Consider the following 26837-nt stretch of genomic DNA (forward strand, 5'->3'; position numbering starts at 1 on the left):
TAAATTAATTTCAAAACACCTTCTAGACCACCTATAATTTTTTTCTCAAAAATTATAACGCGGTTTTACAAGAACAATTATAATATCAAAGTCATAGATTGATAAAATTCATTTCAAGAATTAATTAAACATTACTAGATATTTATTTCAGTATTAAATTCATAGATTTACATAAATAGTTATTTTTCCAATTAATACAAATATATTTTTCATAATAAATAAATAATTTGGTTAAAACTTTTTAAAATTAGAACAATTATAAAGTAACTTGGATTTCATAATGTCTTAAAATTAAAGCATGTAATTTTTATTAGTTAATTTGAAGCCAAACTTTTTTTTACAATAATTATATTTTTTATTTATTAATGATCTTAATTGTTTCTTGTTATCAATATCATGTTAATATAATGCTTTTTAATTTAATTATGACATTTTTATTAAATTTATAAATAATTTTATGTTCAGTTAAGCAATCATAAAACAATAAGAAGAATTGGTAGATTTTCTTATATTGCAAAGTGGAACATTAACCACTACCCCATATCTTACAAATCTGTTAACTAGCCCTGCGGAAAACTCTTATTCGGCGAAAACCTAACCCAACAAAGTACTAATCTGTACAAAGCCTGATCTTCGAGAAGCTTAAAGCTAATTTTTAAATTAAAAAATTAGCGAATTAAGGGTGATTATGCAAAATATGCGTTTTACAACAAATTCAATATTGACTTTTTAAAAATCAGAAATTGAGTTTTGTTTGCTATAAAACTCCTGAATAGCCTTGTTGATGACATCATCCGATGGATTTGGAACTCCCTGTTTTTCCAACACGGACAAAACTACAGCTTTGACAACATGAAGTGGTACAGATACATTTTCATTTATATCATAATTCTTTGAGTTGTCTTTGGCTTTATCATTTTGATTGTTAGAATTGTTGTCTTGTTTATTAATGGACTGATTTTGACTTCGTTGGTCTGGTGTGCATGATCTTGATCTTTGTTCACTTGGGCCAGGTTTTGGAGGCTTTAGATCAGTTGAGCCACTGCGTGATAGACAGCCTTTGGGGGTTGTAAAGGAGTTGTGTTCCCTTCGGAATATCTAAAAATAAATAAAATATTGCTATAATTTTGGCTAATTTGTGTATCTTTGACTTTAGGGTAACATTTAACAAAATATCTAATATTATTTATGTTTACTATCTCAGCTGAGATTTGTGATTAGATTATTCCTTACAATACTTTAAAAACTTAAAATGAAATTAAGGACATAAAAACCTGTGACAATCATTAGTGTTAAAATTATAAATAATGCGGGGAAAATAAACTAAATGAAAGACTATAGAATAACTATAATCGGAAAAAAATGTGTTTATAAAACAAGGAGGAACCTGATTTGAAGACGGCCAGGATCTTTGACATCCAGGTTCTGGGCTGGGAGTCAACGGCAGGTCGGACATAGAATTGTTTCTCTTCAAATCTCCTAAAATTTATTATTTTCCAAACAACTTATTTTAGATGAAATTTAAAGGATAATAAAACTGTAAAACAGGTGCAAAGGAGATAATTTTATGACACATTCAGTAATTTTACATTATTGTAGGTCAGGCTATAATTGGGTACTGCTTAATCCCACAGGGTTGGGGCCCTAGCATGCATTTGGCTTAGAGAAAATTAGGAGAAAAATTAAACCCCATTATATCTTATTTTATTTAATTAATAACAAGGGGGTGATAAAAGTGCTCAACAGGCCTTTTGTATAAAAGCACCAAGAAACGTCTTTTTAATAATAAGTGACCGTGTTATTAGTCGTTTGAACACACTTCCGCATATATTCTAGCTATAGAGTAGTTGTGCTACTACCAATCTGTATACCTGGAGATGCGCCATTAAAGTTCATCCTTTTCCTTGGAAGTGTACAGGACGCATACCCTGGCCTAGCGGATGCCTGCGGAGGATTTATATGCCGGGGCTTTTCAAGTCTGTCTGTTGAATGAACTGGTTCGTGTTCATAGATTTCATCTTTAACAATTAACATTCATTATTTTATTTCATTAATCCTAATATTAATATTTAGTATTATTTAGACATAAAGTAAGTAAACCCTTGATTCCCTTTTGAGATTCCCCAAAAGGCTAGGATCCTACAGAAACACAGGTAGACATCCTGTTACTTTTAATTACATGGTGTTATATTTTCAACATTATCCAAAAACAGAAATGTTTTCCTGCAGAGTTGTTTCTTGAAGAAGTTCTCCCCCCTGTGCCTGTCCACCTGCTACGGCGTGTCTCAATCCTACGAAATCAAGATTATAACTTTGCGCATTTTTAAATGAATTTAGCTTTAATTTTACATTTTTACGTACTGTACTCAAAATATAATTTTTAGTAAGACAAATAAAGGTTTCAATAGTAATGCTTCAGCTTATACCAAAAACTTAAATTGCTTAAAATTGGCAATAATGTCGAGGTAAATATTAGGCCAATTCACTTTTAAATTGAAATATGGCGGTTTTCCTCATATTGCATCTAAACCACAAGCAATTTTTTCTCTAAAATGTATTTTTTATGTTAATTAGGTTAGGTTAGGTATAGGAAAGGTTATAAAAAACCCGACAATATAGTACCCAGTAGGGATAGGGACCCGCAGGATTTGAGACCCCAGAATGAAAACACCCGAAATTTCAGCAACTTCATATTCCCCTTTTTGACAAAGATTAATTTAAATTAATTTTTAATTAGCAAGATTTTGTAAAGAGTTATTAAGGACAGTTATAATTACTTTCCTAATTATGACATGTCAAATGACTTTAAATTAAAAGTAATTCTTACAAGGATAAAAAACTTCCAAATGTAGCGAAATAATAACTAACAGAAAAAAATTCAATAAAATTATTATTCATTAAAATAGATGTTTTCAAGGAAAAATTTAATATAATTCACATAGTTTATAATTTAAACTTCAGGTATATGTAAAAAAAAAAACAATAAGTATTAGAGTTTTTACAGATTGACGAAAGTCTAGTTATCCTATAAAATAAAGTTAATTGTAAGATATTTTAGTCTAAAGCTAAAGATTTTAAAAATTAGTGATCTGCATGGGATATAATTTTCAAGAAAGATGCATAAAAGGCATAGGGTGGTTTTAGGCTATTTTCCTGACCTCCCCAGAGACTAGGGACAAAGCTACTAGTACTATATACATAAAGCAAAGCTAACTATTGTACAATAAGAATCATTAACATTGCAGCCACAGATAAACCTAATTTATTTCAAAGTAAACTTATGAAAGCAAAACATTGAAATACAGTAAATGCAGGGAGGGATGGAACATTGGACTGGTAATTACACAAGTATTCAAAGTTTTGTAATATTTTATTATTAATTGGATAAAGAACTTTGTTTAATTTATTAAATTTTGATTAGTTGGATTATTAACGTTTCTACCAATAATTTTACCCTACAGAAGGAGATTGTTGTTAATCATCGTTTGGTATATTTATTAATGTATCGTCCATTATCCTATTCCTGAAAATCTCTGAGTAAATGTAACAAAAAATTAGGTCATTGTAAAGTTGTTTTATCTTATCAAAAGTAAAAGTAACCCTAGATGAAATATCTTATTCTAAAAATGGAAAATAGAGCAGACACAGATTTTAAAAATCAACTACATATATCAGAGGTGGATTCTTAAAAAAATATTTGCCCCACTAATCGCTTAGTGGGGCAAACTTGTTTTCGTGAAAAATCCTCCAAAATCACATAAAAAACCTACAAAAATTAAATAAAATCTTATGTTAATAACCCTTCTATGATTTTGTTTAATTTTTGTAGATTTTTAATGTGATTTTGGTGGATTTTTCGCGAAAACAATTTTGCCCCACTAAGCGATTAGTGGGTAAATTTTTTTAAAGAATCCACCTCAGTGAAATAACATTATTGAAAAAGGAGTGGAAGGGGAATTAGACTTTGGTCTTATTTTTTTTAATTGTGGGGGAGGGGGATTGTTTTCTTGAGACAATTTTTCCTTGGGAGATAAGAAGAACCTTCCTCAAGATGGGTATAATCCTTCACGGGACCTTTAAGGATCTTTACTGTAAAGGAGAACCACATCAGTTCAGCGGATATCAATATCTTGAGCTTTAGACAGACTCATTTCTTTTACTTTTATATTATGATTTATAAACAAATATCTAGGTATTGAAAATTTCATTTATCTTTTGTTTCTTATAAAATGTTTATACCTAATACAAATAGGCTACTTTTGTGAAATTTAGGCTTAGGTTTACTTATATCCATTTTTATTAGTTAAATTTCATTGCCAAAATACAAAAGTCAAGGTATTCTAACCCTAAGTAGATCAGCTTATTTTAAATGGGTATACCTTATCAACCACATAAATGACTCTTTTTTATTTTGTTGAAAATATTTATATACAAATAAAAATACTAGTCATTAAGAATACTAGCGAAGCTTTTCTATATTTTTTAAAAGCAAAGCTTTTTCTATAATTAGGGTCGGTCCGTCTGTACGTCTTTAATGGTTAGCTCTTTTCTTTAATTAAAACAGGTTAGAATTGTCCTATCAATTTCAAACTTTGCATACTGATTCCTTTAACAGTTAGGTACGACTTAGAAAGCGTAGCATTTCTATAATCTTTACCAGAAAATCTGTACGTCCATTTAAAACAAGCAGATTTTTTTACTTTTTTGACAACAATTTTTTGTATGTTAAAATTATCCTATTAATCAAATTTTTTGAATACTGATTCCTATTACAACAAGGTACAATGTTTTAAGCGAAGCATCTTAATAATCAGGTCCTAAAAACGTCAAAATGTCTTTAAACAGTATTGTGTATTTAATCAGTTTTGCACCACATTTACTTACAATTTTGTATAGACTTAATATTAAGTTTATTCAGTTCTGACACTCTACAAATGTTAATGCTTGTTTGTTCTTCCATTTCAGAGCTTCGCTTTTATGGATGTTGTCATCCTTGTTTTCATATAAACTTATATTGAACCTAAATGCATTTACTTTGATTTATCTAAATAATTTCCCTAGCTTTTGAGAGCAAGGAATTCTTGAAGTGTTTCAACAATTCAACAAATTTATTTAAATTTTTTATAAATATGAATAAAGTTTAGGCAAACATACAAATAAAATTAAGGTTTTAATATCCTTTCCAGTATGTCTTCGAAACTGATTAATATCCGCCTATAGCCCCTTGGGGTTAACAAAACTGGTTTTAATCTTTAAATTTTTCGATTAAATATCCGCGAAAAGCTCTTTATACTACGATGCGATAAATAATTATTCTTGTATTCATTCGAATGCGGTGAATAGGAACCGGGAAAAAAAATATGTATAGCATCGTATTATATCCAGCTTTCTACGAATATAGAAATGTACAATTATAAGATCAAAACCAGTTTTTTAGCCCGCGCCTTCGGCACCTCGGGGCTAAAAAAACTGGTTTTAATCTAATAATTGTACATTCTATATCCGCGAAAAGCGGTTTATAATACGATGAAAGAAATAACTATTACTTCTTTTTAACGTTTTACTTTCAATCATTTGGAACTCTAGTTGCACCATGCAAAGTCTGTCTGTCTGTTTGTCTGTCTCTATTTTCTTGTCTGCTTTTTATTTCTCATTACTGTTTTTTTTATCTGTCCTTTAGCGGATTTTAGTTTATCACGCATTCTTACCCTAAACATAATCATGTAATTTCAATTCAAGGATACTTCAGGGATGCATGGATTGTACAATTGTCAATAAACTATTCTTCCCCACAACGCCCTCTTACAAAGTACCTTATTGAGAACTGCAGGGCTACCCCGACCCAATATAACCTAACATAACAACAACAAAAATTACCCATGCCCCCTTATTCTTGGAATAGATTGAAAAAAGTTTATTAAATTTTTTAAAGTTATATTCTGCAGAAGCCAGGCATAGAGAAAAAACATATTTTTTTCCACCTTATATCAATATATTTTAATAATAAGGGGAGGTGCGGTTATCAGTGCTCAATGGGCACTGTAAGTGAAAGCACCTTCCCTTAATATTTCCATATGCTATTGAAAGCAGAATTTAATTCATATTAGAATTGTCCTATCCCTGAATCCCAAATACAAACACCATGTTAACAGGAGATTTATAGCTTTAAAATAACATTCAGACAGTCAATTCAACAGGTAGGGAGGGGACATTGGACTGTAAATGCTATTGGTACCCAAAGTTTTATATCAAGTTACATTATTTGAAGGCTAAAAAACTTTGGAAACTTTGTTAAATATTGATTGGTTGCTTTAAACTAGCAGTGTCCAAACTTTGATAATTTGAAGCTTGTCAAAAACGTTTAGACAAAAATCATAAAAACAAGCTAAAAATTGTCATAGCAATTCAAATTTTTTTCATTTGTTTGCCAATTGTTAAAAAAAATTTATTAAAACATATAGAAATTATTTTTAAATTGCTTAAAATTCGTCAAAAGAAAATTATCATTTAAACGGTTAATCATGAGGATGAAGCAAAGGAGCACTATGTGCTTGTATAATAATATCAGGGATCTAAAGGTATACGACAAAGGTCGATAAATTGATATATATCCCAATTTATAATTCACAAAAGTACCCTTCTTACTTATCTCTGAGTGTGTTGTCAAGAACTGATCTACCATAATGATCCATCCAGGGGTCTTTTCTGTTTCCTAAACATTTATTTATTGATCCTAGATTATTAGATCCATTACCACTCAAAATCTGAGTAAAAGTTGTCTGTAACTCTATTTCAAAAAGATTTTTTTATTACTAATCAAGAGCTTTGGAAATGGAAGGTGCCCTCCGTGAAATAGTTATAAACTGTGAATGAGAAGATATCGTTTCAGCGGTAAGTGAGACAGACACACAGACAAATAAACATCATGTTACTTTTACAACAGAATATATGTATTCTTTTAATAAATTACTTACCAAATTCAAGATTATAATCCAGCTTCTTCTTGTAAGGATCTTCATTCACCCAATTAGTGTTGGTTGATTTCTTTGTCAGGAATGTAGGCGGTGCTTGTTTATGATCATTATTAACATTAATGCTGTCTTTTGGAGTAGCTTGTTTGTGAGTGTGGTTGTAACTATCAGTCAGAGTGTCAGTTGTAAAGGTTCCATTATTTATTGCCTGAAAAATATAAAAATTTTATTAGTAAATAACTTTTATATTAGAACTTTATAATGGGTTTTATAAGGCATTATGTAATTGGACGTGATTATTCTTGTTTTTCTATTAACTATAAATTTACATTACCTTGGTTGTTTCAATGAGAGCATTATTGTATGCACTTGTTATAGGGGACAAGTTTTTCATTGTATTGATTGATTGCTGCCGGGCAGGTGGTTGCGGGGCATTGTATACTGGCTGCGCATTTGTTTGATTGATTGATTGTGCATTTGCATGATTAGTCGTTTGCGTATTTTGTTGATTGATTGATTGCTGACTTCTGGCAGGAGGTATTGGTTGCTCTGCTGGAGGTTTATTTTCATCCACAGGAGGCGGGGGGCGTGCAGGGGGGTTAGTATCATCCTCAAATTTTACTCTTTGCTTCTTTCTTGGTAATGAGTTACACCTAACATAAAATAAAATTTACTTAAACTTTATATACAAAAGTACAAAATATCCATTGGACGCGAATACAAATATCATTAGTATACATAAAAGGGCATTTAAGGGAAGGGGAGGGGTAAGCCGACCCTCTACTTTCAATTTAGTTTTTAAAAATTCTTGGGATAGGGTTCCTGGGTCGATTTCTAATTCATTTATTTTTTAAATTCCCTTGACTGATAAATAGCTTTTTTATAAAGAATAACCATATGGGTCAAACGGTTAGCAAAATGCTTCGCTTCGCACAGACTGAGAGACATCCTGTTACATGAATTATTCATAATGACTCACCATAGTTGAGACTTGTACTGCCAAGTTTGACTGCCTCTTCTGCTTGTAACAGGACTGTGCGACGGCACTGAGCTACTCTGCAACTGATTGTCCTCGTTCACGGAGTTTCCCTGGGTTAAATTCAATGCTTCTGCTACGTAGCTTGTTTTACTTCCGGATTCTTTGGTCAACTCTTTGTACAGTTTCTCATGAAAGTCCTAAAAATGCAAACATACTGCTATAAATACTTTAGAAACAAGGATGACAACATCCATAAAAGCGAAGCTCTGAAACTTTTGGACAAACGGATATTAACACTTGTATAGTGTCTGAACTAAATTATCAGAAGAGACAAAGCAAAATTGTGAGTAAATTTGTTGAACTTCTTGATACAGGATAATGTTTATGGACATACTTACATTTTAGGACTTGATTATAGAGTTGCTTTGCTTATAATATTTCACTTTGTTGTCCCAGGAATTAGTATACCAAAAAATCAGAACAATCGGATAATTAGATCACATAAAGATTTGTTTTTAAAAAAGTAAAAATCAACATGTTTAAAATGGACGTATGGACATTCTAGTAATGATTATAGAGTTGATACGCTCTTAAAATCGTACCTAACTACTACAGGAATTAACATGCAAAGTTTGAAATCGATAGGACAATTCTAACATGCCTAAATTGACAAAAAAAAGCTATCTGTCTCGCACGGACGTACGGACGGACCGACCATAATAATAGAAAAGCTTAGCTTTTAAAAATACAACGGTATGCAGAAAATAATATACTTTGTATAAATAATGATAATAATTACCTTTTGGCAAGTTTTCTGTTTAGTTTTCAATTCTTGAAAATGTGACTTCTCTTCTCCTTCATATTTCTGATAAGCAACCATATCATGGATAGAATCTTTCAGTTTGTCATTGAGCAGGGCTCGAGCTTTGTCCTCCTTGACGTGGTGAACTTCTTCGTGGAGGTTGTCAATTATTTCAAAGGATTTTTCAGACTCGGATCTTGAGAGATAATCTAAACAAAAAAGATTAAAATTTTTTATCAAAAGTTGAAGTTTCTATACTGTTCTTTAGGAATTTATTAGCCTAATTATAAAATAACACAGAAAAGGGAATATAAACAATTATTATTTTTGTTCTGCAGGTATTGTACTTAAATCAACGAACAGTTTTATAATTTAACTTATGTCATTTTCAAAATTCTCTTAATTATTACCTAACCTAAACTAAATAAGCATTATAAAGACTTTTTAAAAGAAAGATATCCCCAAGAGATGTGAGGGGGGGATGTTTTACACTAGAGAGAAAATGGATTTTGCAAAGAATTTAATTTGTATGACCTTTCTTATTATGAGACGGAGTAGGGCTTAGTAGGATAATGCTTGGGTCGGGCAGACAAGCACCACTTGTATCCCCACTCATATTTACACTCCTCATCTCACAAACTTCAAATTCTTTCTTGTCAACTTCTTTATTGCTGGATTTTTCCTGACTGGCTGCTTCGGATTTCGCGCCATTTACTGTAATAGAAACAATTATCCTTCTTAATTTTTTGCTACAACTTATTTTATACAAAATTTGACATTAAGTCAATCTTCCCCCCAATTAGGAAAAACAAAATTCCTCTTAAATAAGAGGAATTGTCTTTGTTAGAGCCGATGTTCAATGGTCATAGAAAATTAAAAATGAAAATATTTAATAATTAATAGAAAATCAAGTAATCTGTAACAAAAACAAGGATGACAACATCCATAAGTAGCGAAGCACAAAAAATCATAGATGGGAATACGTACAGGTAGATTTAAAAGGTTTTTACTAAAATCAGGGATAAGGGATGGGAAACGTAGGAAAATATTATTTCAGGCCTATTTCAAGCCTAGGCCTATTTCTAGCCTAATAAACCAGTTTTGGGATGACGCAGTGGTTCGTATAAAACCCTAATGAAAAAGCTGTGTGTGTGTGTGTAGATAAAGTATAGAATCAAATTCAGGTAGCTAGTTTAAAGTAAAAAACATAACTTTTTATAAACCTATATATTAATGGCTTTTGTTAAAATGAAGTTTTCTCTCTCCCAAAATTTTTTTATCTTTTACTTTGGTAATTTGAACTGTCAAAAAGCTATCGTTGGGTTTCCCTCAGACAGATCTTAGTTTGTATTATTTGCATTTTTATTAATGAGTAAAAATTTTATTTGAAAATTTCATTGCTAATTAAAATTCAAAATAAATAAATTAATATGCACTTGGGTAACATTCTATCAAGTTCTTTGGATTCTATTATGTAGTGACATATTTGTACTGTGTTGTATTGTACATATATTAGGGTTAAGGTGTTGTATTAATTCCGTATTAAATTTTTTAAATTCAAAATACAACATCTAATTTATAAACTACCAAATGAAAATTCGTAGCTACCTTCTATCCAAAAAATAATCCCGTTATTTTTGTTTTTTCTATATGGCCCTTTTTTTAATGTTTAACTCTAAGCAGATTTAATAATTAAGCTAATGTGATCTAACACCATTTATATTTATTTTTTAGTAGCAGACGAAATCATTATTTTTTCTAGAATTGTCTGCTTTTAAAATTTTCGCCAATTGGTGATTGGTTGTTAAAAACAGGCCGATTCTTATTGGTTTAGAGCGCTAGCTACTTGGGAGCGTCCGCCAGTTTGATAGGAATTTGTAATAGTTGCAATATCCCTTTAGAATCTAGGCCGGGACCTAATTAATGGCCAGGTTTCCTATCCCTTATCCCTGACTAAAATCAAGAATAGAATTATTGGATAAAATAAATATGAAACCTTGTTTTATTTTGTATGATGACGATGGTCAAAGTAATTTATATTAAAGATGCTCATAACAATGGGAAAAATTATTTTGATACTGATATCCCATAAAAGTTTGAAAATTGGATCAAAATAAACAAAGCTATTGGGAAATATGTAAAACATATAAAAATAGCCAAAAACCTGATAAAAGGCAGTCTGGCCGCCATGGTTGTTTTCTTAAAACGACAAAAAATTTAATTTTTAAAATTTGGAAAATCGGACCATATACACTGAAGATATGGAAAAAAGTGTTAAATAAATTTATAAATAGCCTAAAACCTGCCAAAAAGGCAGTCTGGCTGTCATGGTTATTTCCTTTAAAGACGGGAAATTTAATTTTGATATCTACAACTGAAAAATTTTTGAAAATCGGACTATAAACACTGAAGATATGGAGAAAAATGTTAAAAATATAAAAAAAACAGCCTAAAACCTGCTGAAAAGGCAGTCTGGCCGTCATAGTTGTCTTCTTTAAAAGACGGGAAATTTAATTTTTATATCTATAACTGAAAAAATTTTGAAAATCGGACCATACACTGAAGATATGGAGAAAAATGTGAAAAATATAAAAATAGCCTAAAACCTGCTAAAAAGGCAGTCTGGCCTTCATGATTGTTTCTTAAAACGACAGGAAATTTAATTTTGATATCTGTAACTGAAAAAATTTTGAAAATCGGACCATAAACACTGAAGATATGGAGAAAAATGTGAAAAATATAAAAATAGCCTAAAACCTACTAAAAATCGGTCCGACCTCAAATGATGTTTTATAGTCAATTGTGCTCCTTAATAATGGGAATGTTGTCAAAAAATTTCAGCATTCTATATTTTATAGGAGCTGAGTAAATCCCATTTCCCCCATAGCGTTACGGACTGACTGACGGACGGACGGACGGACTGACTGACGGACTGACGGACGGACATAGTGAATTATAGAGTAGCTTCGCTACTAAAAATGTAGAAAGACCGAAAAGTTGTATCCTGGATTCCTTTATGTAAGTGGGAAATTCGCTTAAAAATTCTCAAATATCAGCCGAAAAATCAGATTACCCCTATTAATGGACTGACGGAGTATTAGTATTGAGTAGCTTCGCTACAAAAAGAATGTACTTTTTAAAGACTAGAAGATCTTTAAAAAAAGAAGTGAAAAAATAAACATAATAAAAATGCTATAAAATCAAATAATGCATTTTTTCTCAAATGCAACATATTCAAAGCAATTTTAGTCAATTTAATTGACTCAAATGTTAAGAATTTTAGGCACAGGGAAAATGTAACAAAAATTGTATAACTACTAAAAATATCATTATTACTCAAATCAGATGATTTAAGAAAATGCACTTGAAAAAGATTGTCTTTGGAAAAAAAATCTTTATAACAATCAGAAAGAATTTTTGAAGCAAACAATTATGACTCGGGGAAATGGCAAATGAAGATTATTTGTTAATTGTGAAACTTTAAGAAGATAATCTTTTATTAACCTTTCCCTGAATACATTTAATAGGCTTATAACAATGTTTTTTTTTAGCAAAATCTTCTTCAGAAATATCAACCCTCTATCTTAAATAGCAGAAGAAGAAAAAACATTCCCCCTACAGAAATTTAATCTTCTCTACAGCATTACAGACAAACAGTCGAACCTCAACCAAGTGTTTTTAAAAAGTGACTGGTCAAGTGAATCTACAAAAAAAAATCAACCACCCATTTCAAACAGTGACATAAAAATTACGTTTTCTCTTATTGCATCTAGCAAATTGACCTTTGGAGTTGTCACAGAATTTTTATCTTTGAGAGTTGTAGAGTAGCGTCGCTACTAGAAATTAAGAAAGAAAACAAAACACAGGAAAAAAGTTAAAAATGAATTCCATGGGGTTAAATAAGGGGATGAAAGAAAAGTTTTAGAGATAAAATGACAAAAAGCCTAGATATTTTAATGAAAGCAAAAAAGGTAAAAACATTCTATTTTCACTAAGAGTATAAGTTTGTATGACAAGGCTGAAACTTTTGTTCTTTCAACAATTTATACGCTAAAGTTTGATTGGACTTGATTTTTAGTAAGAAAGAAGGGAATAGTTAATTATATAGCACAGTATTTTGACAGCTTTCTGCGGATATTAAAATGAAAAATTATTATGTTAAAAACAATTTTAATATCTCTTAGAGGCCGAATATCTGAAATAACATGTAATACATGATTTTCAGTACCGGTTCTTATCCAGCAGATATTAATCAGTTTCGAAGCTATACTAGAAAAGGATTTCAAATAATTAATGCTTTTATTTATTTTGAATATTTTTTTGTTCTAAGGCCCGTTAAGAAATTATTTATTTATCATGAGCGTGGTCTAATCATCTTACAATCTTACAAAGGCGCAAATAATACTTATTTTATGCGTGTTTTCTTTAGCCATGCACTCTCTGTGTACATATTTATAATTGACTATTTCAGATTATTTGCAAGATTCATAAAAGTTTTAAAAATATGTTTTTAAACCAAATAAAGTGCCTTAAAAAATGACGCCATCCTGGCCTACCATTGGTCAATGTATATGTACACTTGCCTATCATTGGTCATTTACTATAGGCACTATAAAGATATTCCTTTTTTCTGAAAAAACCTGAATTATCCTAAACTTTCTACTCCAACATTTTCTTTTACCTGAACAATAAGGTTTTGCGGTCAGGTTTTTATCAGCCCACTGTGCTGTATCAAATTCCCGCATTTTCTTGCTGCTACAATTCCCGGAGTTTTGTTGGGCCTGCTGATTTGTTGTTGTTGTCGTTGTGGACGACGACATTTGCTCCTCATACTTTTGTTGCAGCATTTGATTGTAGGTGGAGGAGGTCAGGGTGATGGGGATTTCTCGGATACCTGGAGGGAAATCTGATGGCGCGTCTACTGCCACTGTTGTTGACCTGTAAATTACAAGGATCTTAAGTGATAAGACATTAGATGGTAAATTGATATACATCCCCAATTTTCATAAACAAATTACTCCTTCTATAGACCGAAATTATGGGTTAAAAGGTTTTGACACTTAAGGTATTTTACAGTCCAATATCCCCTCCTTTCCTGGTAAAATTTTAAAAAGTAGAAGTTAAACTATATTAAATCACAAAATATAAAATGTCTTTTTTACACTTTTTAGGGCATAAAATGTAACAAAAAATAACTTACTTTTGTGTAGCTGGTGGTACAGGAATGGGACCAACTGACAGAGGGCTAAGTGACCGCTGGCTTTGTCTACTATCACATCTTTCCTCTTCAATGTCATGTTTAGTTTCAATGCCAGAATTGTTTACAGTACATTCTTGGGATGAAGTCATTGTTTCTTTGCTAGATTCAAATTTGTTTGAACTTATGACAGCTGAGTTTGAAATGTTTTGTAGAATTGTTGAGTCACAGGACTTTTGACAGCCTACGAAGTTTGTTTTTTTGAAATTGGAAATAAACATTCTACATCATATCAATTAAAACTGATATATTTCACAAAAAGTTTTTTTTATTGGCAATGAAAGGATTACTGTATCCATTAGGTTATAATATTTTTTTTATAGGTAAAATACAGTCTTTTTCAAAAGCTAGTGGCTGCGCCCTTGGCATGTAGAGCAAAAACCCTAAAACCAACACAAGACTAAAATGAGATGAGAAACTTCCCAATAATGGTGAACTCAATCGGTTCTATCGTTAGCGAGAAAACAAAAATAATTTTATATTATCATACCTATCATAACTATTATCATACCTTAATTAAACTTTTATTAAGGATTTCTAATCTAATTTCGTATAAACATGATAAATAATATATGTAAAATTGAATGCTAGATTTGAGAATGAAAACTATTGAACCTATTACAATATCTCTGGAATTTTTCAATTTCTCGCCTATGAATCCGTAGGGGAGAGGGAAATACAAAAACAGAATAATTCGGTGCATTCCCTCATGGCGCCTAGCGGGCATATTTACAACCCCCTCTCCTTATTTCTGAAAAAAAGATAGAATAGGAGTTTTTATGCCTATCCCTTGCGAAAAGAGCTGACCCTTTGGGGAATATACCTGCGGTATCCCAACTTTATCATGTTCCCAATATAACCTATCCTAACCTAAAATAAAAAACACAAACACACGAAAAACTACCCCTTCTATATTTTAAATTCATTTTAATGAAAAGCGGGGGGGGGGGCAATGCACGACTAGGCAATTTGAGGGAAACCACCAATAATTCACTTGAAAAGCTATTTGTCCTTTGAACAAAATGTGCGTGTAAGGTTGATAGATAGCTGAGACAAATAGATAAATAGTTTATGAATGATATCTCTGAGAGTGCTCTTCAAAGCAGATTTCAATGTCAAAATTTGCCCCCTACAACCCGCCCCCTTATGACCTTTCTGTATGTACAATAGGATATATAAGTTGAAAGGAATTTTAATGTTAGGGGGAGATTTGAAATCTGCATCAAATTTTAAGGATTTTTTTTATAAAATTCGTTTTTTTGTATAATTCTTTATCTAAAAGCGGAAATACAATTTAAGTTAATTAATTTTGACATCTGTGATTGGTGGATTAAAAACTATCTGCGCTCTAATTGGAGAAGCTTAAGTTTCGTACATCATTCACCCAATTAGAGCGCAGGTAGTTTCTAATCCACCTATCCTATTGGTCAAAATTAATTAACTTAAATTGTATTTCCGCTTTTAGATAAAGAATTATACAAAAACGAATTTTATAAAAAAAAAACTCCTTAAAATTTAATGCAGATTTCAAATCTCCCCCTAACATTAAAATTCCTTCCAACTTATATATCCTAATGTGCAATCTTTAGTCTCTCTTATATAACAATATAGTTGCATATTATGGCCCTATTCACTAATTTGTAATTTTTAATATTCAATTTTATTTCTTAATAAATCTCTATAAACTAGTAAATTGCTTTCATTGATGAAGGCTAATTTGAAGAGGCTTTTAATATAAACTTTTTAAAAAATGAAACAATTTTTTTTCCAAAACAATTAAAATAAGCGCAGATTGATAAACAGACCACTAAAGCATATTCTTTATTTTTTAAATGTTTGATATAAATATTCAAAGAGTAAACAAAGATAAAGAAAACATTCATAGTGAAGCAAAGAAATTGAATAAATTTCTAGATTAAATATAAATAAAGTCACCATGAAAATTAAGTGATGGACGGAAAAAGTGAGTTATAGAGTAGATTCTAACTAATTAGGGACACCCCTTCCAGAAATTTCTTCTAAAGATATTTATCCTGTATTTCAGACATGCATACATAATCATAGAGTAGCTTCGCTGAAATAAAAGCTTTTTTAGAGTACAAAATGAATTCAACTTGAATTTTAGGAAATTCTATCTCGGTCAATCCAAATCTAAGATTGTTAACAAAGATGTCTGTAAATATTTTCTAATTTGTTCTTTGACATTATGTCAACTAAAGATAGAGAAAGGTACACAAATAGAATATTTAAAATAGTAGAAATAGAGGAGAAAAGCATACAAATTGTGTATCTTTTCAAGAAATTTTTAAAAGTAGTTTTCCCAAAAAAAATTTAGCTTAATTTTTAAGAAATAAAATTAAATATAGTATTGAACAAGGATGACAACATTCATAAAAGCGAAGCTCTAAAATGGTAGAATAAACGAAAATTTACACATGTAGAGAGTATGAACTGAAAAAGCATATTAAAATGTATAAGTCTCGTTAAAATTATAAGTAAATTTGTTGCAAAACTGCTAAAATACAGGATATTGCTTTAGGACATTTTTAGGACTCGATTAGAGAGATTATATATGAAGTAACATATGTTGGTAAACCTATCTCAATTTAAGAGGCATACCTATATCTTTAATGTAATTCATATTATACTTGAAATCAAAACAAGATAAAACTGTAAGGAAATGAAATAGTTAAATTAATGCATATAATCTTGAATAGATATACTGATTTTAAAAAAACTGTAAGCCTAACTAAAACTTTAAATTTTATACCTTGACCTTTTCAGTAAAACGTCACTCTATAAGCACACACACACACACACACACTCACATATATTGATGAAGGGAAGGAGAATTTTTCACAAAATCAAAATAGAACAGGACAAATTTAATAATCTGTTAATTTTAAAGGCTCGGCAGATAATAATTGAAGGAAGGGCATATCTGTATAAGTTCGTACAAATTATGATAATTGGGCCGAGTTTTTTTGCGTTAATGACTGCTGAAATTTTGAAGAAAAAAAAGGAAATGGCTGATTTCAAAAATTGAGGCAAATATAATAATATCAGCTGTCACGCTGAACGCTGCATCTACAAAATAATTGATGGAAAATAATTAACACTGCTTAATTATAATTTATTTCAAAATTAAAGGAGGGTTGGATTCTGTGCTCGCATAGCACTTTAAGGGAAACCTCTGATTTATTTTTAGATAAGACAATAATTAACTAGGCACTGGTATACTATTTCTTGTATTTTCAAGAATCCTTATACTAGTCCCTGCATGTAAGTAACTAAATCTTGTATATTGAAAATTGGCCTCTGCTCACAACTGATAAAGTTCAAACCTTTTTAAATGCTTTCACTGCTATGACTAAATCTTATGAAAGAGCCCTTTGGAAATTCTAAAGGGATTTATACACTTCCTTATCTTGACAAGGGTATATATTAGTTTTATTTTCTAATTCATTCGCTTTTTTCAGTATTTTTGAATGTTCTACTTCCCAGTTTGTTGGATGGCTTCAAAACTTTTGGTATTTTAATAGATCTGGATTAGTATGTTCATACTAGCAATGTCAAAACTTTTCAATCAATGATATGTTATTTTACAGAAGGAGAGGGGGTAATTTTATTCATCATAATTGGAGATAGAGTACATCAATTTATCGCCCATGGTCTTATCCCTTAAACCCCCTGTTAATAATGTTTTTAATATTATTAAACAACACTATTAAACAAATGCAACGTTTCCTTTACTTTTATATTTTTTAAAACAGTTTTTTTTATACAGCAAAGAATATTGATCCCTTAAATTTGGGATAAATATTTATAAATTCCCCTTTCAAAGATTGCACAGAAATATGGAAATTATTCCCACTAGATTTTTAACTTTCTAATATATGGATTAAGATTTTTTAACGTAGAATATCAAATTTTGTAATCATTAGACAATTCTTACCCTTAAAAAAAACAAGGATGACAACATCCATAAGAAGCATAATTAAATGTATCTGGAAGCATTAACAATAATAAACTTACAGACTATCTAAGTTTTATACTGGATACTCATTGATATAGAAAAATTCAACCGTATATCATGTCTTCTTTAGAGTAGCTTATGGACAAACGGTCGTACAAATATTACAAAATATCACTACTAAAAAGAATTTAAAAATCACTTTTTTCCCATTGCAATAGAATATTACCCTAAAACGGTACCAGAACCCCCTATGACAAGTCCCTAAATTTTCTCTATTCAGGGCAGAGTTTAGTGGATTTAGTGGATGTTGGCACATGCAAATGTTTTTGCCATTACATAAGCACTGACTGTATTTTTAAAAGGTTGAAAAAATTTTATTAAGAAATATAAAAAGATTTGAAAGAAAAAAAATTTAAAAATGTGTTAAGACAGTTTGGAGCCTTGTGTTCATCCATAAGCTTTATGTAAGTATTAATATGAAATCAAATGTTATTCATACCTCTATATGCATGATCATATGTATACTTTGAAAATTTCAATTCAAAGTTTGAATAAATAAAGTTGAGGAATAATAAATGGATGTCGGACCCGAGCATAGCTACCAAACTTTACTCATATGCAACCTTCACAAAGGCTTTTCTATCCGACAAGGACGAATATATTGATAGCCAGTGCACAGAGATCTAAAGGGATAAGACAAATTGATGTACATCCCCAATGATGATAAAAAGAATTACATTTTCATAGATTAAATTAATCGCTTAAAAATTATTTACACTGGTTTGCAACCAAATAATCAAAATTAAGCACCCAAGATTTTTGAGCCAACAAATTAGTTAAAGTGGTTATAAAACTTTGGGTACACGTCTAATTACATTTCTATGAATGAGTAATCAGTTTAAAATTTTTAATATCTCCCAAAAAATCGACGCAAAATTTGGAATCCATGAAAAAGTTCAAAGGAAATCATCGAAAATAGAATTCAAAATATTTTCTTCTTTTTGTAAGTAATCTTAGAATAAGAAACATTAGAAAGACAATAATAGTTATTTCTCGCATCGTATTATAAACGGCTTTCCGCGGCACCTCGGGGTTAAACAACTGGTTTTAATCTTATAATTGTACATTTTTATATTTGTAGAAAGCTGTATATAATACGATGCTAGACATAGCAATAATTAAATTTACATAATTTACAAAAGTATAAATGTAGGAACTTTTTTTTGTTATTTTGAAATTCTAAAATACGTATTCTAAGCTGGAAATAAAGAATTGAGCTCAACAATTTATAATTTATTGTATAAAAGTCTGATACTCAGAACATGTATGTATTGTATACAGGTGGGTGCACAGGAATTTTAACAGGGGGAGGGTAAATAATCAACATATATTGGGTAATTCATTCATTTTTATATTTCAAGCTCAATAACTACCTCCCTCCCTTTTTCAATGACGTTTTCGTCTGCTAGCAGATTGTTTTCTGCTACCTGGCTGTGTTAATTTTACTGACACCGTTTGTTGATATCAATGACCCAATTGAGAGTCGGCACGAGGTCATTGTGATTGGGAGATTCAGTTATTTAACCACTTCCAACTCTAATGTTTTACTCTAATATCCTAATAGATAAAATAATCCTTTTATAAATGGTTCTATGATATTTTTTATTGTTATTATTCTAATCAAAATGGCGGAGGGCACACAAAACATGTTTCCGCACGCCCCTGATGGTATATGTAGACTGTACAAACACAATAATAATTAATCATAGCTTGGAATATTTCAAATACAATTATTTCTTTGTTTATTTGTATATATGGTTTACATGTGAATTAAAATGGATTAGCCATAGGCAACCAGCTTTTGATCTTTACTACTTGTAGAATCTTTGTCACACGGCCCTAATTGTCTATGACATTGTGTCAAAACCGATTATTGTACAAGTTCTAGTTGCATAAAAGGAAACCTACTAAGGTCCCATAAATAAACTTTCCTAAAATAGATAACTTTAGAAGTTAGCGGGATCTTAACGGACAGACAGACAACTAACTATATTCCATATTAAAGACTATTGGCTCCGCACCTAGCTTTAAGAACTCTACAATATTTAAAAAGGCACGGAGGGGGGAGGAAAGGACTGAAACCGTTAAATCCAAAAATTAAATATCATACACCTATCCTCGGAACTAAATCAGTATTGTAGTAATTAAATATCTTGAACTACATAAATAAAACTTTACTAATATATTATAAACTAGCGGATACGACCCTTTAAGTGGAGATGGAGTCTACCGCCCACCTACTTTCAAATTTTTTCTAGGGCGATTTTTATAGATAGGGTTATGGTACCCTCCCCTAAAATAGCTATAAACATTTGCATTACCTGTGCAAAACTACACTTTAATGGAGAACCATATCGTTTATTGGTTAGCGAGATCCTTCAGAAAAAAAAGCTTACTACTTTATATAATAGTATATGTTTTATCCATTTAAAATTTAAAAATTCTATATATTCCAAATTCAAATAAAAACCTGAGCTGTTAGTTATAGTTGAAGAAGAAGAGTTTAAATTTGAAGAATCCCATTTTTTCTTATCCACTTCATTAAACTTGGATTTCACACGGATCACTAGATTTTTAAATTTCCGCGGTTTCCCTGCAGCTTCAACTGGTGTTGCTGTTGCAGTAGTGTTGTTGTTTGTATTTGCTGTGCTGGATTTTTGGGCTGTTGAATCTGAACTATCAGTTTCTTGTGGCTTGGGCTTGGTGTTGTTCAATGCACTGTACATTTTCAAAAATAACTTTTTTAAAAAATAAATGCTTTCCCTCATAGTGCCTAGCGTGCAACCCCCCCCCCCTTTTTTTTTAAAGGAAAGTAAATTGAAAATTGAGGTTAGGTTTGTATGCCCTTCCCCTGTGCAGTGGGGCCCTAACCTTTATTATTATTTGTTGTTTCATTGGGTTTATTTACAAAATTGTTTTACCTAACGAAAAGCACAAGCACACAATAAACTTGCCCCCCTTCCCCCTATATTCAAATTATTCCAAAAATAATTGAAAGGGGGTTAGTTTCCGACAAGGAACTTTGATAATTCAAATTTAATTTAAAAATTTTGCACAACTAAAATAGTCTAAGATACAACTAGCTAATACATATGTCAACATGGCTATTTTTAATACAGAGAAAATTTGAAAAAATCTTAGAAAATTTCTGATTAATATAGACAAGTTTAAGACCCTTTAAATGGATTGTTTTATTTTGTTCTTAAAAAATATAACGCTATTGATTTCAAGAAAAGGCTATCTACTAAAAATAAATATTGTTTTACTTAAAAACTTTATTATGCACAAAAAAATGACCTAACCTCTACTTTTAGTGTGGATAATAAATACATTTATAGTTACTTAATCAGATTTTCTATAATTTTCTAATAAATTATAAGTATTGATGTATAATCAGACATCTACATGCATCCCCCTTTCGGGGACCTTTTTCGTCTGCTATCAAATTGCTTTCTACTCTTTTGTTGGTTGATTTTAAAAGACACAATTGAATTTGGGCACAAGGTCCTCGGGAAGGGGACATACCGTTATTTACTCCACTCTCCCTCGATTGTTTTACTCCAATGATTTTCCTGTATAGATCTTTGCTTTGGAAACATATTAAGTAACGGACAGATAAATTGAGTTATAGTGTAGCTGCGCTACTAAAAAATATAATAAGAAATAATATTGAGAAAAACTGCTTGAGTTAATAGTCGTACTTACTTTCACATCCCCCACTAAGCTGCAAACAGTTCTAAAAATGACAGTTAAGCACAGAAAAATAATTATGCACTTCATGCTTTTTTTTATAAACTCAATCTTTTGAAGTTTAGACACGAAAAATGGGTTTCTATTTCTAGAATGTATTTGAATATCCTGTAATATAAAGTCTGAAGCTTAAGATCTTAGAAGCTATATGAATTACTTGGGATGGTTTTAGGCTATTTTCCTGACTGAGGACGACACAACTAGTTCTTATTATTTGAAGAAGAAAGTATTATAAAAACCAAGTCATGGCAGTTGCAAATGTTGCCAGTCACCGTATCAGTATGATACTACAGCCGAAGAAAAATCGGAAGCCGATCAATATTTTTCTTTGCGATCCGCATCTGCAGTAAGACCATCTTTTTTTAAATAAAAAAAAAACAATTGTAGCCTAATAAATCAGGGAGGGATGGGCTATTCAACTCTAAAATAAACTAGTAACCAAAGTTTTATTAAAAAGTTTGCCATAAAAAATTTAGGTATTTTTTATTAAATCTTGAGATTGTTTAAATATGAGTTCAAAGATTTGAATACAAATAAGGTTATTTTGTGTATCATTATTGGGTGAATAATTCAATCTAGTAGATTTATCATAGGTATGAGAACCCACTGACAGATTTTAGCATTTTAAGAATCTAGCTTTTTAAAAAGAAGTAAAAATTCAAATTAAACAATGAAAAGGAAAAGTCAACCTAAAATTTTTTGTTATTGTTAAATCAGATAAAGGTTTATCTTTCGTTTAAACATAAATTTTCAGCATTTTTTCCATACCAGACAGAAATGTGACTATGTGTTTAACCAAGAATGAGTTTGTCCAAAATAACAAAAACAAGATGTAAACTATATATAAATATAAAATATAAATTTGTTAGAAAACTTTTTTGTTTGAATTTATTAAGGCTTATAAAAAGGAGGGAGTGTGTCCAATCCCCTGGCAAAATTGAAGGCGGGTGGATACTCCCCTTTGCGCGTCAATTCATCAATTAAAGGATGTTTGTTTGATTTTTGAGCATGTTGAATATTTAGTGGGTTGTACGCCTAGAGAGTGTATCAAACCCCCTTACAATATAATTATACTCCTCTTGTTGTCTGCATTACACACTCATAAGGCTTACACCCCCCCCCCCCCGGCAAATAAGTATGTACGCCACTGCTTTAAACTTTTCAGCCTTGCAAGAAATTATCTATTTGTAGAGTAGCTATGCTAATAGAAAAGTGTAAAAAAGAAAAACTCACTGTGTTCAAAGATCGCCGTAAATTAAGACTGACAGAGTAAAGCTTTATATCAATATACAATCTTAATATTGTTGGGTTGCATTTCATTTTTTTTATAAATCTACTAATTAAAAATTAAATGTGTGTTTTTTTATTAAGAGGCAAAAATACTTTTAATATATAATAATTTTTATGAGTCCTACCCCAAGAACATTAGCCTAAAAACTATCATTTCTTTATTAAACCAATATATACTTGTATCAGAAAGGAAGCGTTCCTTGTGTCATTCGTCGTGCTCTTTGTGAAAATCCTTATGCCTCTTAAACCTTATTCCGTGAGTCCAAAAAGACGACATTTACTCCAGATTTACCTCCGATATGCGGCATCTTGTGTGCGTGATTTTGTTATTGTCTCTGAGTGCGCAATTTTCCTTTGTTTTTTACAATACTCATTATTTCTCTTTTGCATTAAAAATTGCTTTTACTTTACACAAACATACAGAAGGGGGATGGATACACCCAATAAACCATCTTAGACAACCCCCTTATATTTAACTTCCTGGCAAAACCCTGTACACGACACTGCCTTTATACATAGCCAAATGAATAGCCATGTAGTAATGTAAATTTATATCCTTGTTTTTTGTTGAAGCTAGTTATAAACTTGTAATTAAGTCTCAGAAATTTAGTCAGACTTTATTTATGTTTTCTGTGCGAAGCTCAGTTTTCAGGACATTTTTACATTTTATATCCTATAGTTTTATGCAGTTTAAAAAACTGAAAAGAAACGGAAAATAGTTTTAAAAGCAGCAAAACTGAAATTTATCTTCTTTTTTTTCATTTTGGTATCCGTGGAAAACTGTTTATAACTACAACTTACACATTAAGGTGAAGCTTTTCTATAATCAGGTCATTTAAATGTATGTATATAATGAACAGTAACCTGTTATAAAGCCATAATTTATATTCAATTTGCTAAATTTATGACCCTTCACAAATATTCCCCACAAGCTAATCAACATAAAGAGTATCTACACTTTTAAATTTCTATTTCTATCGATTTCATCATTAAGTAATTTAAAATCCATGAATTAAGCTTAATTTTTGTTTATTTTTTCTTGGGCAGCTAAAGAACGATAAAAAGTAGGTAAGGGGTCTAGAATAAATGCATGTGCTATAGTCACAGTAAACATCTGTGCATGGAAATTTGCTACTGTTGTGTTATGTATCTGTAACAGAGTGTCCCGAGAACTGACTCTAGGATGGGCGTGTCAAAGATAAAGGTGACTACTACATCTTATTGCATTTTAAAAGGACACTCTACAACCTAAAAATTCTCTCTGTTTAAATTAGTTTTCCCTATGTACTAGAACTTTTAATTAATCTAGGCCCACTGCCTATTTTAGTCCTTCAAATACCTCGATTCCTCTCTTTTATTATTTTCTCTATGCTTGTATGTTTCTTTAGTATTTTTCTATTAATGGAATCCAACAGTATGTCTCTTTAGTAACTCTATTAAGAGGACATATTTAGTTAAAATAGCATACAAACTACATCATCAACTTAACAAGAACAACACATGTTCATATGCTAGTGTATATAAGAGGACATATTTAGTTAAAATAGCATACACACTACATCATCAACTTAACAAGAACAACACATGTTCATATGCTTGTATATACAGTGTGTTTTTTTATGAGAACTTTTTTGAAAGCAATTTTACCCCACTTATAGTTATCAGAATTTAATGATTAATGGCTTATTTTCTTCGTTTTTTAAGGAAAATTATGAAACAACCAAAAAAAATTACAGTTTTTGTTGAAAAAGTACAGTAAAGTTGAAAATTAAAAACTTAGGTGACAACATCTAAAAATGGTTTTTGCGCATTTTTCTTATGCTCAAAATTGGATTTTCAGTAGTCGACTTTGGGAAATTCATATGCTATATTCATATGCTAGTGTATATATGTAAGAGGATATATTTAGTTGAAATAGCATACAAACTACATCATCAACTTAACAAGAACAACACATGTTCATATGCTAGTGTATATAAGAGGATATATTTAGTTAAAATAGCATACACACTACATCATCAACTTAACAAGAACAACACATGTTCATATGCTGGTGTATATAAGAGGATATATTTAGTTGAAATAGCATACAAACTACATCATCAACTTAACAAGAACAACACATGTTCATATGCTAGTGTATATAAGAGGATATATTTAGTTAAAATAGCATACACACTACATCATCAACTTAACAAGAACAACACATGTTCATATGCTGGTGTATATAAGAGGATATATTTAGTTGAAATAGCATACAAACTACATCATCAACTTAACAAGAACAACACATGTTCATATGCTAGTGTATATAAGAGGAAATATTTAGTTGAAATAGCATACACACTACATCATCAACTTAACAAGAACAACACATGTTCATATGCTAGTGTATATAAGAGGATATATTTAGTTAAAATAGCATACACACTACATCATCAACTTAACAAGAACAACACATGTTCATATGCTGGTGTATATAAGAGGATATATTTAGTTGAAATAGCATACAAACTACATCATCAACTTAACAAGAACAACACATGTTCATATGCTAGTGTATATAAGAGGATATATTTAGTTAAAATAGCATACACACTACATCATCAACTTAACAAGAACAACACATGTTCATATGCTGGTGTATATAAGAGGATATATTTAGTTGAAATAGCATACAAACTACATCATCAACTTAACAAGAACAACACATGTTCATATGCTTGTATATATAAGAGGATATCTTTATTTTTAATAGCATATGCACTACATCATCAACTTAACAAGAACAACACATGTTCATATGCTGGTGTATATAAGAGGATATATTTAGTTAAAATAGCAAACACACTACATCATCAACTTAACAAGAACAACACATGTTCATATGCTGGTGTATATAAGAGGATATATTTAGTTAAAATAGCATACAAACTACATCATCAACTTAACAAGAACAACACATGTTCATGTGCTAGTGTATATAAGAGGATATCTTTATTTTTAATAGCATATGCACTACATCATCAACTTAACAAGAACAACACATGTTCATATGCTGGTGTAAATATATAAGAGGATATATTTAGTTAAAATAGCATACAAACTACATCATCACCTTAACAAGAACAACACATGTTCATATGTTAGTGTATATAAGAGGATATATTTAGTTAAAATAGCATACAAACTACATCATCAACTTAACAAGAACAACACATGTTTATATGCTGGTGTATATAAGAGGATATATTTAGTTAAAATAGCATACAAACTACATCATCAACTTAACAAGAACAACACATGTTCATATGCTTGTATATATAAGAGGATATCTTTATTTTTAATAGCATATGCACTACATCATCAACTTAACAAGAACAACACATGTTCATATGCTGGTGTAAATATATAAGAGGATATATTTAGTTAAAATAGCATACAAACTACATCATCAACTTAACAAGAACAACACATGTTCATATGCTAGTGTATATAAGAGGATATATTTAGTTAAAATAGCATACAAACTACATCATCAACTTAACAAGAACAACACATGTTTATATGCTGGTGTATATAAGAGGATATATTTAGTTAAAATAGCATACAAACTACATCATCACTTTAACAAGAACAACACATGTTCATATGCTGGTGTATATAAGAGGATATATTTAGTTAAAATAGCATTCACACTACATCATCACCCTAACAAGAACAACACATGTTCTTATGCTGGTGTATATAAG

General features: G+C 30.5%; 1 protein-coding gene and 1 long non-coding RNA gene across 2 annotated transcripts in view; both read right to left on the reverse strand.

Moving 5' to 3' along the window:
* LOC145324913 (uncharacterized) overlaps positions 1-26837 on the reverse strand; it is a 63664-nt gene that overhangs the window by 611 nt on the left and 36216 nt on the right. The gene's annotated exons all lie outside the window — the stretch shown is intronic.
* LOC145324912 (uncharacterized) lies at positions 124-20760 on the reverse strand. The gene is made up of 13 exons (XM_080167666.1): positions 20516-20760; positions 13953-14193; positions 13434-13690; positions 9287-9466; positions 8750-8961; positions 7951-8147; positions 7306-7624; positions 6975-7179; positions 6646-6712; positions 2224-2291; positions 1872-2018; positions 1388-1479; positions 124-1098 (listed from the first exon to the last, which is right to left on the reverse strand). The coding sequence occupies exons 2-13, from the start codon at positions 14099-14101 to the stop codon at positions 730-732; spliced, it is 2262 nt and encodes a 753-aa protein (XP_080023792.1). The 5' UTR covers positions 14102-14193; positions 20516-20760; the 3' UTR covers positions 124-729.

Source organism: Acartia tonsa, chromosome 7 (assembly GCF_053477335.1).
Source record: "Acartia tonsa isolate MP-2025a chromosome 7, ASM5347733v1, whole genome shotgun sequence".
In the NCBI taxonomy this organism is placed as follows: domain Eukaryota; kingdom Metazoa; phylum Arthropoda; class Copepoda; order Calanoida; family Acartiidae; genus Acartia; species Acartia tonsa.

Excerpts from the sequence above, each read along its gene's own strand:
- LOC145324912 (XM_080167666.1), bottom strand. The coding sequence starts at position 14,101 with ATGACTTCATCCCAAGAATGTACTGTAAACAATTCTGGCATTGAAACT. Across the intron at positions 7,625-7,950 it reads CAGTACAAGTCTCAACTATG|GTGTAACTCATTACCAAGAA; the intron begins GTGAGTCATTAT and ends ATTTTATGTTAG. Across the intron at positions 7,180-7,305 it reads CTCTCATTGAAACAACCAAG|GCAATAAATAATGGAACCTT; the intron begins GTAATGTAAATT and ends TATATTTTTCAG.